The sequence below is a fragment of the Alnus glutinosa genome, chromosome 3, assembly GCF_958979055.1.
Source record: "Alnus glutinosa chromosome 3, dhAlnGlut1.1, whole genome shotgun sequence".
NCBI classification, from domain to species: domain Eukaryota; kingdom Viridiplantae; phylum Streptophyta; class Magnoliopsida; order Fagales; family Betulaceae; genus Alnus; species Alnus glutinosa.
Window position 1 is genome coordinate 30,663,864 of NC_084888.1, and position 17,394 is coordinate 30,681,257.

The following is a 17,394-nucleotide window of genomic DNA, read 5'->3' on the forward strand; positions in this document are numbered from 1 at the left end:
TTCCCCCTCCCCGTTTTCTTCTGCTTTGCTCATCAATTTTTTTGGCCGAGGAGGTGTGTCAGCACCCATTTCAGCGATTTCACAAGAATCATCCATTCTCAAGCCCAAAGCAATGGTAGTTAATAGACAGTAAGCCCTAATTAGACCAATGCAATTATTACGAGTTTACATAAAGACAACACTGATCGAATGACCACATAAACTACTAGCTACATATATGCATGATTACACCCAATTTAAACCAGCTTGGACAAAATAAAAAACAATAAATTCATATCTATTGCGATTAAGTTGGCAATGAGATTGGCATGAAAGCTCCATGAAATCCATAGGGAACTCTGCATGGTAATGTAATTTTGGCAACTGGCTCACAAGAAAACTTCTTGGTATCAATTACATAAACCTGCATGAAGAACAAATATCTATAATTCCTGAGTAGCATACAGAAGGATCTCAATAAGATACGATTGTCATGGGAGTAATTCTACAAGTCCTGACCCTCTCGTGTCGCTAAAAAATATGTGACTTTTAAAATTACTATTTGATCAAAGATTCAATAGTAATCAATCACAAGTCAAATAGTAATCGTTAAAAGCCACATCATTAAGACACACGAGAGACTTCTAGTATTACTCTTGCCATTGACTTACTTGAGATGTGTTGCTATCTTCATTGTGAACAAAAGTGATTATCCAGCCATCATCTTCTTCAACGCCTCCATGTTTTGGGACAAATGCAGAACCAGTGCAAAATGTGTTCGCCTCAAACATATGATATTCCACCTTGATCGGCTCCTCACAATGTCTTTTTATCTGGTTAACAAGAACATTAATGTTGGGATAATCAAACATCCATGATCGAATGATCAGTACCAATGGTGGTGGTTCAATGGTCTCAAAGGAATCCCCATGTGGTTAGCTAGGCAAGCACTAGAGAGTAAGATTGAATACCGCAACGGGAATCACTCACTCCCGATTAGTATTAATCAAAGTGGGGCTGAATTAGACTATGGCTCAATTGGTCTTGACTCTTGAGGGAGCGCCTACTGTTTTTCGCTGTCTAGGCCCCTCTTGAACAATTTTCAGCGGGTAGATGCTACCATGGTAACACCCAAATAGAGTAGTCACAAAAAGAAACATCCATTAATGAAAGAAAAGGACAAGGGATCTATACACAAATTACCAAAGTGAATCTTGTGTCTGCCTCCTCAAAGTATAATTTGGCTAGACCTCCATATTTAGCCAAGCCTGAAAAAAACCAAGTCGAACAGTTATATATATATTTCATATTTAATAAGTTAATAAATAGATAGAGATAATATTAAACTCTTTTACCGGAGGTAGAGCTCGCGATTGAATCGACAACTTGGGTGTACCCAAATCTGTTTTGAACGCCTGTAAAATGTTCATTGATGATAGGAAAATCCATAGAGAATTTGGTTCCAATGAGATTTCTCTCCCTAACTTCTCCCGTTTGCATGTTTAATCTCCACTCGTAACAACGAGAAAATAATAACCCATCTTCTGTTGAAGTATTCATATTTTTTTCATCTGAATTTAAAGGTCTAAATCTTCTGGAAAACCACTCAAATTTATCCACACCCATATCAGGCCCCGGAACGATTGAATCAAGAGCTCTGCACCCCCACACTACAACCTGTTCATCCTCATGCAAACATATTACTCCAAAGAATTAGCAATTAGTTATGTTGAATATCTTATTGAAAATTAAGATAGCACTAAGCCAATTCGCATTGGGCCAACCAAAATAGTTAAAAAGGTAATTGATAGTGAATAAGGCCTATGGACTTTTACATGGTATCAGAGCCACATGTTTCTTGCGATGATAGGCATTTTCCTCCCATTCTTATCCACGTGTTTGGCCATTTGTTGCCACACGTAAGGGGCGTTTTAAAGTGTCCCATATTGTTAAGATTTCCTTCACCTGAGTACTTTATAAGTCATGATTTTTCATCCTCTCTCAAGGTATCTTTTGAGAGTGAGTAAGGCTCATGATCTCTTACAATTTTAACTAAAGCTGTAGCAAAAAAAACCTTCGCACCCGGCTAGCTATTTTGGTTAAGAAATTGGCTAACTATTTCAATGCTCGGCAAATAGAAAAAAGATGATTCTTTAGCTAAACATTTACTGAAACGGATGTGAATGCTCTAAGCTTAATCAAGATTTAAGATCTATCTTTTCAATAATTTACCTCACCATCATCCTCAAAACTGTTGAAAATATGAAAACAACAACTGGGTTCCACCTCAAACCACTTGATTGAATCCGAATCACCATATCGAGGCATAATCCCAATCCTTGCATATTCTTCCCCATTGTACTTTATCAATCTACAAATAAAAATCGATGTTTAATATCTATATATAATTAAAAGTTCCATAAGTTTGTAGAAGGAATGCACTCACGGGCCTCCACTAATAAGCCTTTTTATGTCTATAATCAGTGGAAAATCCATGATCACATTATACCTGCACAGAAAAAACACATATTAATAGGACTAATCTTATTCTTTTATTTATTTATTTTTTATATTTTTTTTTCTATTCAAATTAATAGGACTAATCAATTTCAATTATTTGGTGATATGAATAAGTTACCTCTGAGTTACCCCTATCTCATGGCTTAGGGTACACCTCTTCAGTTTGAGATCCACTTTATGAATCAATTTCTTCCCATCCGCTGTAAAAGGAAGATAGGCCTAGCTCATCAGAATGTTGATATGGTTAATGTGTTGTAAAAAAATTACAACATGATTTCTGTTTCGTCTTTCGTTTGTTTCGATAATAAGATGGTTCTATTTCTCAATCTTTTTGACTTGCTCCTACGGAACCAAGGTCTAAAAGATTGAGAAAAATAGCCGAATTTAGTTTATTATTTTATTTATTTTTTAATATTTCATTTGAATATATAATATAAATATCGTTTTAATAATTACTACAGTTATACTTTGTTAACTTTGGTTAGTAATTTTTTTTTTTCCTGAGTGGACTTTGGTTAGTATTAAATGAGGTGTATGGATTAATGTTTGTCATGTGTATGGTTTGAAATGAGTGTAAATCAAGTATAGAGTTGCTTGTACTGCTGGACCATAGAGAGAAAAAAAGAAAAAAAAGATTTTGCAACTCCCATCTCCCTTGTTCTTCTACTCTGTTTTCTGCAACAAAATAATAATAATAATAATCACAACAACTTTTCTTGTTTTCTAAGAGCTGATTTGTTTGAGTTTTCTTAGCTACCTGGTTTGTTAAGCTTGCTGAAGTATCCAATCAACAAATGTTGATACGTTTTAAAGGATTGTTAAAAGAGAAATGCATCAGCCTTTGGGTTTATTAAAAGAGAATACACCTTTATTCCACCGGTATACTATCACACATTGATTCACACAATGTTGACGTGGCACTGCCAATTTACTTATAATTTTTTTTATTTTTTTTAAGAAGGCTGATTCAATGGAAGTTTTGCAGTCAACAAAGGGAGATAATAGGAGGATAGCGGTGTGATATATAGCATTACTTTTGTTAAAAATTTTAGTTTTGAGTGTTGTTTTCTGAATGAAGAGTATACCAGAAACCACTCCCACTTCAAAAAAAGGTTTGATAGGATCCACCCCCATAATAACCAACTCTCCAGTATCTGGAACTCTCTGTAAACAGGAAGACATATAAAATGATGAGCAAAATATAAGTTCTTAAATACAGAGTGAATGTACACTAGTTTTTAAGGTAGGTATACAAAGAAAGCACCTTTGGGTGGCTGCTAAAAGGTCGTTTCCAGGATCCATTGACATCCCAATTGTTGCAAGTTTTCAGTGTAAAAATGTCAATCTCTTGAGGGATGTCAGTTTCTGCAATTGAGTACAACTTCCCTGAATGCTTGAAAATGTTGGTGTTGCTCATTTCCTTGTTTACTTTGCCAAACCTCAACTACAAAATTCAAAACAGAGGAATCAAACCATTTTAGCAAAACCTTGATAGTCACAAGTTTCCCGCAAATTTACCCCGTGCAAGGTGCCCCACACGGATCGGGTAAAACTTATCTTTGTCGCTGGCGTGGCTTCAAAGAATTGTTTGCATCCAAGGAGATTCGAACCTTAATTAGACTTGATTGGAATGCCACAAAGTCCAAGGCGTTCACCACTTAAGCCAACTCCTTTGGGTTAATTTATTCATCCTTATTACAATTTATTCTGACATGTTATCTGAGAAATTTTCTAGCCAAACTTGAGTAATGTATATGTGTACAATTTGTAAAGCAGTTATGAAGTAATGATAATTAATCAACTCAAGATGTCAGAGTCTGATATGCACAACAATCCTACAAGATAACAGTTTTAGATAGCTTCATACTTGCTTTCCTTGTATTTTAAACTTTCTGTGATAAGTATTTTTCTTGTATTTTCAACTTTCCAAGATAAGATGACAATTCAATGCAACCATATGTTATTTTTTTTTTTAAAAAAAAAAAGAGACAAATAATTATAAGATGATCGACATTCTTAGATTGATATGCCCACCGAATTCAGGAGAAAAGCAGACAAAACAGCAGGGGAATCGCCTTCTGCAGCTGGGAGAAAAGACGGTTTATTTCTTTGCTTTTCTAGCTTGAATGTTTCAGTTTCAACGTGTCTGTTATTGTATACAACATTCCAGCTTCCATCGCTTGCTTTGGTAAAATACAAAGCATGAAGCATTCCTTCTCCTTCCACCCACATGTGACTTGACCTTCCAAATATGGATTTAGTAATTTTAAGTCTCCCAAAAAGGGGGTTTGGTCCTGCAATTACAGTAAAACACACCAATTAATGACAGTTTTGGTTCTACAATATTAGCTACCAAGCTTAAATAACCTGATTACGTACTGCTCTTTTCCAATTATAGGTTCCTTTTTTAAAAGGTTGCCATAAGTGATTATTTGTTAAGGGATAATCACACCATAATAAGTGTCATCCCCAGTACCCCTAATTATTATCTCCATGGAAGGTGATAACTTTAATGGTAGATTACGAATTCACTTTTCATTCTCACGCTATTTTCTCTATGTTTACCTCTTGCATTTCCACCAAAGTTGAACTCTTGCCCTCGATAGAGATAGTGGCCGATCCTACAACCAAGTGATAGATTGCCTCGGGATAAATTCAAAGGGCATGTAGCAATAATGAGATTAAGAAATAACTAGGTGATAGCTACATGGAGAGTGGGTAATATCTATGCTCTGAGAGTGTAAAAGTCAACATTGGTAAGGTGTATAAAGAAAAACTGTAAGAATAATGACTTTAGAGGAAGTACTTGATCAAATGTTTGGTGCAGGTCGACACATAGACTTGTGTACTGCTAGAGTCGTCAATTGTGGTATGGGTGTGGATCAGACTATGTTCCCAACCACGGAGAATGGATGTTATTCGCTTGAAATCTAACAAAATAAAGTCTCCTCTAGTATGCTCTCGATGGGAGTGTATATGGTAAAAGGTGTGGTCAAATAAAGATAGTGACAAAGTGTGCACATATATATATATATATCCCCCAATTACTTTTGCTTAAAAAAAAAATGTCAAGTTATCTCAACGAAACTAAGCCACTCACAATCTGACATTTATATGTAAGAGATCTCATATGAGAGTTGGCATGGAAGAGTTACCGGTACCAAAGTACTCATGCTCAATTAAGTTTATCAACTAATGTTAAGGGATGATCACACCATAATTGTCATCCCCACACCTTATTATCTCTATGGAATGTGATAACTTCTATGGAGGTTAAAAGGAAAATGGTGCAAAACTTCATGAAGAGGTGCATGCCTATCTATAAATATATAACGAATCAAATTACAAATTCACTTGTCATATATTTATCGACTATTTTCTCTTTAATTTCCTCATGGATTTCCACCCTAATGGGAAGAGTCATTCCAAATACTTTGTATTCACTTTTCCTTTCGATTTCATTCAATAAGAAGCAAATAGGATTTTTTTTTTTTTTTTTAATTGAATAAGAAAAGGGTCACTTTAAGAGGATCCTTCTCACTCATAATCCGAATGAAATGAGAAGTAAATAGTCTTAAAAACTGAAAATAGAGTTGACTCTCCAACAATAGACCTAACAGAAACTAAAACAATGTAGAAATAATTACAAAATGTAATAAATATGATTCCCAAATCCCCTTAAACAACGTTGTAGGCCGGCCCATATAATTAAATACTAGTTAAATATAATAGTTTATCCTTTGTATTCATTGCAGTTTGCTAGTTGAATACATTTTGCAATTAAACAAAGATAAGAATAATACTAATAATTATCCTTAAAGGAAAAATATATTGTTTCTTTTAACATTTTTTTTTTTTATGAGTATCTTTTAACATTCATATTCAAACATGAAACAACACTAACAAAGATTCCTAGTATTTCTTTTCTGAGCAGAAAGATTCCTGGTATTTGTTCTCTGAGTTGTTTTGAAATGAGCTTCTTCTTTTTTTTCTTTTCAATTAAATGGCTAGAAGAACAGAAAAATCCATTTAATTACACACACACACACATATATATATATATATAAAACTTATGAAAGGTAAAGTACGGACCATTTCTGATGTAGACACCTTCTTGGAAATTGTCGGGAATATTTCCTTCAATTTCAGTTATCAGAACGGCTTCTTTCAACTCATCCACAGGAGCAAAGTTACTCTGCAAGTAATTTGACAAAATTAAGATATATAGTTGATTAACGTAGGACCAACATGCACGCGCGCTTTGCATGTTTGTTAATCTTACGTTACGTACGCGCTTGTCTGTGCATGCATGGGAATGCTGCCTGAAATGGATCGGCCGGAAGTTGGTTGTTACCTGAGATGGGAGCAACGGCTGGTCAGCAAACTCAAACACCGAATCAACAAAGGCGTCCAATATTTTCACAGAAGCATTCTTGATGGTTCCTGAAGCATCTATTTGCATCGGAACTTGTCGCAATTCTCTCAAGATTGTCTGCTTAATTATAAAAAATTCCCGGTCAGATGATGGTTAATTTAGAATTTGGCTGCTTAATTTATAAAAAATTAGTAATTAATTCCCAGAAATAAATTAATCCAGAAGCTAAATTTGAAATTAAAGGATAATCAAAATTGAAATTGAGATCGAAATTTGGCCAAATGTTCTGTACTAGTTGCCAGAAGAGTCCTATTTTTCTATCTGTATCGATCTGTGCGGGAAGCTAAATTGTGAAAACCATAATTGAAGTTTAGAGATATATATCAAAGGGAATGTTGTCCGGATTATATGCAAAAGTTGGCAATTCAAAAATTTCCAAGTCCTTCCTTAATATTTTCATCTTTTGTTTATTTCCGAACTAAAACTGTGCAAAACTGCAAATCCACCATTAAATTTATGGGATCATATGTGGGTTCACAAATTCAATGGAGGATTTATAAAAAGGATGTGCAAGAATAAGATATTAATGATACCAAACACATCGATCTCTTTAAACTATCCATGCGAGTAATGCTAAAAACCATATTTTTTATCTTATAATTATTTCACAATGCTGTCGTGTCAATTCTAATCAACCGTTAAACCAATCACTGTAATATGGTATTAATGTGGACTAAAAATGTGGTTTCTAAAATTACTCATACAACAAACTAGAGTAATACTATATACAATACAAACATCCTACAAAGTTGACATGGCAAGATTTATTAGCACGCAATTGGATTTTTTTTTTTTTTTTTTTTTTAAAAAAAAAAAGGGTTGATTTAAGGGCTACTAGACCCTGCCACGTCAACTTTGTCAAATATTTATAAAACGTTTTGTGGTATGAAAAAAAAAAAAAAAAAAAAAAAAAAGAAAGAAAGAAAGAAAGAAAGAAAGAAGGACCTTGAAAGCAGAAGAAAGTGAGGTATTGAGGTGATGAAAATTGCGTGAGAGGGAGGGCCTTCTCTCAATGTTGCAATTGATCACTCGAAATGGGGTATATGGGGTTGTCATGGATGAATATCTCCGACGACGACTCTGCTGCCTGACCGTTTACAAGTCTATATCTCCCCAAATGCCCATACTTATATATATACACCACATTTTCCCCTCAAACTCATGAGTTAGTTAATATTGGCCGGACAACTTAATAAATTGCAAGAATTTGGCATTAAGGGCCACCCCATGGGTGGCGACGAAGATATGAATACAAGATATCAAAATAATTAATGTACGTACCATGCAAGTGGGATTTTATATATATAAATAAGAAAGACATCAAGATAATGATGTGGGTACGTACGTGGGTTTTTTTATAGATAAAATTAAGATATCAAAATAATGTAGCTAGTGGGTTCAATTTTATTTTTTTTCTATTTTTTTAATGCATATTTGTAATTCAATAACGGGCGGGTTGGCTCAAAGTCAGTTAAATTAAGATTAGGTTTAACCATTGAGTTTATATATAAATAAACTATTGTATTACTCAACTTTTCTCTTCTTTTCAGTGATGCATGTACGTGACTACCAAATTCTTCTTCGATCTGTTTGGATTCTGTGATTCAATCTATTTTCTTTCCTCCTTTGGTCCCTTTTTCCATATTCTTTTTCCAAGTTCTTTCTTCTTCTTCTTCTTCTTTTTTTTTTTTTTTTTCCTTTTTTTAACAAATGATTAAAGAACATTTCCCACAAATACCATACCTAAGTGCCACTAGCTATAATTTATCTTTTCAATTTTAATTTAAAGGTGTATTACATTTGAATTTTAATTTGAAAATACATAATTAAGGATTATCTACATAATTTTGGGACGTTTATCTGAAAAAAAATATGATTTTCCCACAATTAATGACATATATACTAAATCGCCGGAACATCATAATTTTCTATAAAGTAGCTTTTTGTTAATTGCTGAGAAAAGAAAAATTAAAAATGTCTAAAAAGAACTCTAGATACCTTCACAAATTTAAAACTGATAATTTTTTACACGAAATTAGCAGGTTAAGGTATGTTGATGGTTAAAGGGTTTGACCCATTCAATTAAATTGGTCGGATAATTATAATTGATTTATATAATCTTATATAGATATATTTATACATCCACACGCCCAACACAAAATCAGCGGGTTAAGATTAAAGGGCTACATAGATAATCCTTAATTATGATGTAAAAGTACATAATTAAGTCCAAACTTGCATCAAATTCAATTAAATATTTTCAGAACATAGTTAAAAAGGGAATTAATAAGGTTAATTTTGAAGTTGACCTACACGTGTGCTTACTTGATTTGTTCCCATCTATTTTCCTCAACAGTACTCAATGCAGCCAATTAAGAATATACGAGAGAAGACGAAGATTTCGTATTCCACAAAGGCATATTTGCTCGTGAGATGCTTCCAGGTCCAGACACATGGATCGATCTACCGGTTGGTGAAACCTTTTTTTTTCTTTTTGGCTGCATTGAGAGCTTGGAAGGCCATGCGAATATGCTGTTTTAATCTTTTTATTTATTTATTTATTTCGTTTTCAAGTTGGGCTACTTAATAGCTTTCTACATTTATTTATTTATTTTTTAAATTTAATTCGTTTGTTTTAACATAAATCATTTTCCAACGTAAAACGTTTTTAACTAAAAAACGATTTTCTAAAAAAACTATTCATTTTCCGGTGTTTGTCTATTTTCCTGAAAATATTTTTTTAAGAACATTTTTCGCTGTTTGGGTCGCACTGAAAATATGAAATTATTAAAAGCATCTAGTGAGCATATCCAACAGACTTTTCATACGTTATGAGCCCTTTTTTTTTTTTTTTTTCCTCTAGCAGAAGCTTTAAAATAGAACATTTTCATCCATTTTGCTACAGTGAACTTTCATATATGAAATTTCACTATAGCATATTTTAGTCTTTTAATTTCTTTTATTCTTTTTTCTTCCCTCTTTCTCGCTCCATCTCCCACAACTTTTACAATAAAAAATACATTGAAAAAGAATATTTAAAGAAAGTAGAGTAGATAGATAATTTGTTAGAATTTATATTGAAAAATTAGTAGCTAAAATTGAAAAATGTGTATTAATTTTGAGTAGTTAAAATAACCACAACTACTAAATATGCTCTTAATTACTTTAGCTAGTAAAAAACTATAATTCTTTACTTTAACTACTGCTTTTTCACTCGCTCTCTAACCGATCCTATATTCTCATCTCTATTTACTTTTAAATATTAATTTTCATTCTTTTTTATTATTATTATATTTTTGCCAACACTCAAAGGGAAAACAAATATATATAAAAACCATTCATAGAAACAAAAATAAACCATATATATATATGCTAGGAACATTCATCGTATAAAAACAAACACATATGGCAAACAATTACCCCACATATGGTATTTTACTGAACGTCGATTAGCCGTCTCCAGTACTAAACGACTACCGTTTTCCAATTTCTTAAGCAATTTACAATTTCCCCTTTCATGACTGTTTGTTTGCATGCCCAAAACCCCATGGAAGTACACTGTTGAGTACTGTACATCGGAAAGTGAATGAAAACAATGGTTTGTCAATTAACTGTAATTAATTAATTATCAAAGTTTACCGTACGTGAGAATTACTAAAGAAACCCCTTTTCTTTGCAGCATTGGATAGCTCCATCAAACATCTCATCAACACTGTACTTAAACTCGAACCCACTATCCAAGAGCTTCATCGATGACAGGCTTGAGCACCTGTAGCTTCTAAACTCTTTGAACTGGCTGCATGCATGTCCCAGGCAAAAAGAAATAAAAAATAAAAGAGTTAATTAACTCCTAGCTTTGATATTTATTTTGAGTCAGAAACTGAAATTATGAAGAAAATGGGAGAATATATATATAAATTAAAACTCACTCAATCTTTGGCACTTGGAATTCCGGGTATCTTGAAGAAAGAAATTCATGCATTTGATGAATAGTTATTTCATGTGATGAACAGATGTACCTCCCTTTAGCATTAGGGTACTCAAGAAGGAAGATATATGCACTGGCCAAATCCTCTATGTGCACCATATAGGAGTAAATTAGATATTCATATCGGTTTTCCTCACCTGCATATGTCTAAATTATCTTTATAAAGAACATGATAAACCATTAATTGGGAAATAGAACGTACATACCCAACAAAATAGAGAGATAATATAGATTAAATGATTAATTAGATCTATCACTTTCAATTAATTTAACCTTTTGGGATAAGTAGTCATGATTTAACATAATATTAGAGTAAAAATCTTAAGTTCAAACCATATCTCCTTTATTCACCTCTTATTTCAATTAATATTCCACGTGTTTGGCCTAGTGAAGTTTGAACCTAAACGTGAGAGAGCGTATTGTTAAAGTATAGATTAAATAATTAAATCCAGGAAAAACTTCGCTTAACCCTCCCTGAATTTCTATCACTTTCTCAATTATTCCCTCCTAAAAGTTCAAAAACTTTCAATTTAGTGTATTTCCAATTTTCAATTTTTTTGCAATGTCACCCCTCCCGTTAGGGTTTAGGGTTGAATCAGACTGCAAAGGGGTGAGCTAATCTAATTACTCATGTGAAATTTATAAAATTACAAAATTACCTTAATTTAAAAATATATTAAAAAAAAAAGGTGACCCACATAATTAGGTCACGACCAAACTATTGCCTTTTCTTTTAATAAAAACAGGATGAAGGTATTTTGATAATTTTTAAGGCCTCCGTTATGATTTAGTAGAAAATTGATCATAACAAATTAATGTGTGACAATATTGCAAAAAATATATTGAAAGTTGAATACAATAAATTGAGAGTTTTTGAACTTTGTGGGAGATCAAGATTGTAAAAGTAATGGAAATTCATGAAAGTTAAATGAAATTTGTCCTTAAATCTACCACTTTCTATTATCATAAGCTTTTGAGATAAATAATAATTTACTAAAAACGGAAAGAGAGAACGTACCCAAGATCATGGCCAGTGCAATGGACACAGAGGATGGTATAGCAGGACAAATGAAGGGTCCGACAACTAAGGGAAGAACCAACGTTACAAGATCCAATCCATTTTTTTCTGCAAACTCTAGGGCTATCTTCTCTGTTATAGTCTTGGAAACCAAGTAAGAAGGATTTACAAGCTTGCTATTTCTACAAATATCAAGGTCACTCCACGTATTTTCATCTGTTACACTTAGGCCCTTGTCGTTGTACAATATTGTGGCGGCGCTAGAAGTGTAAATAACTCGTTTCACTGTCTTTGATTTCAGGCACGCCTTTAAGATCCCTAGCATTCCTTCCACGGCCCGTTTGGTCACGGTTTCCTCCCCCTCTTTGCCATGATCGTCATCGTCCATGGGATGGGCAAGGTGAAAGACTCCAACGCAACCTGCGATGGCCGAGTCGAAACTGTCGGGTTGGTTCAGATCAGCATGGAAAATTTGGAGCTTTTTTGATGCCCGAGGTAGGTTTGTGAGGTAGCTGATGTCTCTCTTGCACTCTTGTCACGGTTTGAAATGTCAAAAGCTTATTTATATTCATATGCTTAAAATTAAACACAAATTTTGTAGTATAAATTTGATCCAAAATAGAAGATTAATTGCCCATCTGAACCCTAGAAATTTGCAGATATATATAATGGTTGCAAATTTATTTTCTTTTAGTTTTTATTTTCAATTTGCATCGATCAATCATTTTTTGCCGTCCAACCGAACCATCGGCTCTGATCAAGGACGGACCAAAGGGGCTGGGGCCGGGGCCGGGGCCTAGAGAGCCATAGCCCTCAGCCTGCCTTCTCCACACCCCCCACCCAAAATAAAAAAAAAAATTGCCCCTTTTAAAAGAAAAAAAAAAATCAATGAAATCCGGCTCTAGAGTTAATTAAATTATTAGTTATGTCACTGGCTCCAATAGCACTACTGATCAGGATTTTTATTGATAATAGAGCTCTTTCAATGATGCCAAAATATACTCTACAAGCTAGTTTGAATATATTTGATCTTTTCAAACTATCGTTGTTTGCCGTTGCTTATTTTCCATAAAAAAATAATTTCGTTGAAAATATTTTTCGATGAAAAACATTTTGCGTCAAAACAAATGGAACATAAATTGGTGATCCGGTCCATATGCAAAACGAAAATTATCAAGTTTTAAATAAATAAAAGTTTATATTATGAGACTTTTTTCCTCATCTTCTTAATATATGGATTCGAAAAATACTAAAATTACAATTTCCACTCAACTATTGCACAACCCCGGCCCAAGGCACATTGGGGTGAGAACAATTGTGTGGACTTCATCCCAATGTGCTTTGGGGTTGTACAATAGTTGGGTGGGGGTTGTACGTGTATCAAAGCCCTATGAATTCAAGTTCAAGTCTGAACAAGATGTAGTCTTATCATGCACACTAGCTAGCTTGAGGTTTTTTGGCATGCAATAAACATCAGATCTTGTTGACATTCTAATATTACGAGAGGCCGAGAGGGCAAAGACGAAGGCGGCGGTCTTATTAACGGTGATAATGGGGGGCCCTCAGCCTCAGGGGAAATTCATTAGATTTGAAACAAGAATCGTAATGATGCATGGTAGAGATAATTGTACGGATCGAAGATCACGCTCGAATTAGATCATGAGTGAGAATGAGATCAACATTGACAAAAGCAATTGTTTCCTTTGACTATTTGATCATGATGGCATATTAATTAATTATTTTCATTTCATGAATAGAATGATAAGTGTTTATTTTAACAACGAAGATATAGCCATCGAATTAAAGAACATATATATCAATATGCATGAAGGTTTAAGATGCCAAGCCACAATTTGAAGTTGGTTTAGGGTCTAGAATTTTGGTATGATTATTAATTAATCCTTGTTTAGAAATAATTAATGCCAATCATTTGAAGGAACAAATAAAAAAAAAAAATGGGATATGCAAATTGTGAATAATAATTTCAAAAAGATTTTGAAGAGCATCATGTGTATTCCATAACATCTTTTTCTTTTTTGGGGGAAGGGGGTGTGGAAGATCTCAATTTCCACCAAAAACTCAAGGACAAGTTTCTTTCAAGTTGAGGGTTCTTAACTTCTTATATAAGAGAAAAAAAATAGTGTCAATTTTTATTGTTTGCTAGTTTTTCTTACTTTTATGTAATTTTGGATTTTAAGATATACATTAGGATTTTACTTCCTTATTTTAATTGGTTTTTTAGGGTTTGTTAGTTTATTAGAGTAATTTATAGTAATACATTAATTTATTAGGATTTGTTTAGGAATATTTTCACTCACAAAATAAGTCTTTTGAAGCTTGGAATAGGCTTACATGCATAAAACTAAATCAATTAATCTTTTATAATTAAACAAAAGTTGTTTTTTCTCATTATCTGCTTGTTTATGGGTTCAGGAAACTCCTCTAACTATATATAACAAGATCTAAATTTATTATGCTTTCTTTTCTACGTCAATATTCCTCTAGCTAGTTCTCTCTCTCTCTCTCTCTCTCTCTCTCTCTCTCTCTCTCTCTCTCTCTCTCTCTCTCTCTCTCTCTATATATATATATATATATATATATATGTGTGTGTGTGTGTGTGTGTGTGTTTTTTTGAACATAATCTTTGATCATGATCAACATGTAAAAATTACCACTCTAGCTTCTAAATCAATTAGATATCCTTGATGCTCAAGAGTCAAGACGTACGTGCATCAATTTTCATATCGCATAAGCATGTATATAATTAATTTGCCATATATAAGAGAGAAAAGAATCTTACTTGGGTCGGATCTTACTGTGGCTCGGACGGAGAAACCTTGCTGAAGAAGCCTCATGACCAGCCATGATGCTATATATCCCGTTCCCCCTGTTACACAAACTGTCCCTTTAGCTTCTTCCATCTCTCTCTCTCTCTCTCTCTCTCTCTGTGAAAGGTTTATCCTAGTTATATATGTTCGTACATACAGCATTGAAACCTGTTTGCAGGCTGCTCTCGTTGGGGGATCATGTGCTCCTTAAATATGCAATTATTTCTCTACTATATATGTAACACGTATCTTCCACCTCTCTCTCTCTCTCTCTCTCTCTCTCTCTCTCTCTCTCTCTCTCTCTACCAAAAATATGTCACATATAGTGTGCACTATTTACGGGTCTTCTAGCTTTTAAATTTGCATATCATTTAATTTTAACAACATGTGCACCTAATTGTTTATTTAATGATTTTGTTTTTCGTATGACACGCGAGTCATGACGTTTACGATACCAAACCATATGCACATGACGTACGTATGATATTTAAATGTGAATTTATTCCTGCAAACCTATTAATTGCGTTTTGTTATTTTGTGCGTTGGTCAAGTTGGATCATGCATCTAGCTAGCTTTGAAATATGCATTACAGCTAGCTACATATATATTGACATTATATTTATATATAGGAAAAAAAAAATACATTTACATGCGCGCACCTCCCTCCACCAATAAATTTGTAATGTTTTTCCGAATTTTCAATTTTTGTAATTAATATTGTTCTCTCAACTATTGGTTGTATTTTTATTTTTATTTTTTAACGAAATCATTGAGTATTTCATTGATCAATGATCATGAGTATAAAGTTTTTTTTTTTTCACAAAGTATAAAACTTTGCAAAATCATAGCCACATACTATGAGGTTACATAGTCATAGATACAAATAAAATTTTTACAATAAAGTGTTATCTATGACTTTCATCTTCCGCTAACTCGTGTACAAAAATAGTTAAAGAGCAGGTTTACTCCTAGCAGACTAGATCTAAGACAAGGATAGCCAAATATCCTAAATAAATTTATTTAAACCGGCCGTGAGAGATAACCCATCACACCGAATTATTCAGGCCGTAAGAGATAACCCATCACACCTGACTAGTCTCCATCCTATAAATCGCCCATGATGACAGATCTAAGAGAAAAAAAAAAAAAAAAAAAAAAAAAAAAAAAAACAACAACAACAACAACGGCAAAGGATGAGATGAACGACACATCACGAAAGTAGAGGGACGGATGCATAGCGAAGAGACCAAAATTACTGATCTGGTCAGAAAACACCTACAAATAAAAGAAAAAATCAGAATGGGATGGGGAAGGTAAGAGTGGAGAGTAGAAAGGGAAAGGGAGATGAGGAGAGAACAAATTTGTTCCCTCCTCCTTTTAGATCTGTTTTCTGAGGAGTGAAGTTTAGGGCCGGCTTCTCCTTTCAATAGGTGTCGGCTCGATTTTGTGACCAAACTAAACTACGATCTTCCCTCAACTACGGGTTGTATTAATGTATCTCTTTGGCGAAAAAGAAAATGAAAAAAATATTCATAATAAAACATTTACCAAGAAGATAAAAAGATACTTATCATTATATATTGTATTTGTATGCAGCATATGTATCATTATATAAATTCTTATTGTTATATAATAATGTAAATTTACCGCAAGGTAATAATTCATTTATATATATATATATATATATATATATATATATATATATATATATATATATATATATATATATAAATCTTTGAATTTTATTCAACCCAATATGAAAGCTAAAGCATAAACTCTAAAAATGAATAAGAGGTTAGCTAACACTACGACTTGAAGCACAAGTAATTAAATTGCTCAAAAATTATAATATTACGGATACCCCCAATAATTTCTTCAATTCATATCCTATTCATTATTTGTTGTACTGTTGTCTTCACAAGACTTGTAATTAATGCATAATTTGCAACTCATCAAGTATGACTAATTTGTCAACTTTGTTGAGTAGACAGCAAGGTAATAATTACTTGTGCTAGTGTCTTATGAAGCTATCCCTTTCAACAATCATTAATTGTAAAGTAAACGGGATAATATATTTCCATTAAAAAAAATTAAAAATAGAAAAAGGAAAACGGGATGATAATATAAGATGACCTTATGGCCGGGATTCTTTATTGTTATAACGTAGGGAAATGCTAGAATTACAATAAATACATTATAAGTGCACAATTTTAACTTTAAAAAAAAAAAAAAAAAAAAAAAAAAAAAAAAAAAGTGCACAACTTTAAGGTATATTATGAAGACCTACATGTGTGGATTTCACCCTAACGTGCCTTAGAATTGTATATTTGTAATGTATTTATAGTGCATGTATCATTACCTTATAACGTATCCTTTTCATCAAGTGACGTCGTGGCATGAATTAAACATTGGCATTTCCTTTGTTGAGGACCACATAAGGTGGCCAATTGCCCACAAAAGTACGCCTTGAATGCCTTTCAAACCACGACATTGGTTTAATAACTCGCTATTTATATCTTGCGTTTTAGATAGTTTGATACGAAGAGTTATTTTCTATGATTAATTTAAATAATTTTTAGGATATTTGGTTATCATTGTCTTAGATTTAGTTTGTTTGGATCAGATC

At 33.1% G+C, this 17,394-nt stretch overlaps 2 protein-coding genes across 10 annotated transcripts; both read right to left on the reverse strand.

Moving 5' to 3' along the window:
• Nucleotides 1–95: 95 nt before the first annotated feature.
• LOC133862211 (carotenoid 9,10(9',10')-cleavage dioxygenase 1-like) lies at nt 96–8,063 on the reverse strand. Of its 6 annotated transcripts, none has more exons than XM_062297982.1 (13): nt 7,880–8,062; nt 6,791–6,853; nt 6,592–6,694; nt 4,534–4,793; nt 3,764–3,943; nt 3,585–3,663; nt 2,618–2,699; nt 2,426–2,488; nt 2,212–2,350; nt 1,335–1,656; nt 1,183–1,247; nt 651–812; nt 96–403 (listed from the first exon to the last, which is right to left on the reverse strand). In XM_062297982.1, the coding sequence occupies exons 1-13, from the start codon at nt 7,988–7,990 to the stop codon at nt 287–289; spliced, it is 1,746 nt and encodes a 581-aa protein (XP_062153966.1). In that variant the 5' UTR covers nt 7,991–8,062; the 3' UTR covers nt 96–286. The 6 variants fall into 6 exon arrangements, with proteins under 6 accessions (XP_062153966.1, XP_062153965.1, XP_062153961.1 ...); XM_062297981.1 differs by having other exon boundaries at nt 6,782–6,853; XM_062297977.1 differs by having other exon boundaries at nt 6,791–6,991.
• Nucleotides 8,064–10,277: 2,214 nt separating this feature from the next.
• Nucleotides 10,278–14,917, reverse strand: LOC133862482 (vestitone reductase). 4 transcript variants are annotated; one of them, XM_062298319.1, is made up of 4 exons: nt 14,741–14,917; nt 11,941–12,360; nt 10,864–11,059; nt 10,278–10,730 (listed from the first exon to the last, which is right to left on the reverse strand). In XM_062298319.1, the coding sequence occupies exons 1-4, from the start codon at nt 14,859–14,861 to the stop codon at nt 10,589–10,591; spliced, it is 879 nt and encodes a 292-aa protein (XP_062154303.1). In that variant the 5' UTR covers nt 14,862–14,917; the 3' UTR covers nt 10,278–10,588. The 4 variants fall into 4 exon arrangements, with proteins under 4 accessions (XP_062154303.1, XP_062154301.1, XP_062154304.1 ...); XM_062298317.1 differs by having other exon boundaries at nt 11,941–12,471; nt 14,741–14,909; XM_062298320.1 differs by lacking the exon at nt 10,864–11,059 and having other exon boundaries at nt 11,941–12,471; nt 14,741–14,914.
• Nucleotides 14,918–17,394: the final 2,477 nt, after the last annotated feature.

Bases quoted from the DNA above. Each gene is read 5' to 3' on its own strand.
- LOC133862482 (XM_062298317.1), bottom strand. From the start codon at position 14,861: ATGGAAGAAGCTAAAGGGACAGTTTGTGTAACAGGGGGAACGGGATAT. The intron at 11,060-11,940 runs GTACGTTCTCTC...AGACATATGCAG, and splicing joins TGCACTGGCCATGATCTTGG to GTGAGGAAAACCGATATGAA. The intron at 10,731-10,863 runs GTGAGTTTTAAT...ACATGCATGCAG, and splicing joins TTCCAAGTGCCAAAGATTGA to CCAGTTCAAAGAGTTTAGAA.
- LOC133862211 (XM_062297976.1), bottom strand. From the start codon at position 7,990: ATGACAACCCCATATACCCCATTTCGAGTGATCAATTGCAACATTGAG. The intron at 6,695-6,781 runs GTAAGATTAACA...AATTACTTGCAG, and splicing joins CAGACAAGCGCGTACGTAAC to AGTAACTTTGCTCCTGTGGA. The intron at 2,700-3,584 runs GTATACTCTTCA...TTCCTTTTACAG, and splicing joins TGAAGTGGGAGTGGTTTCTG to CGGATGGGAAGAAATTGATT.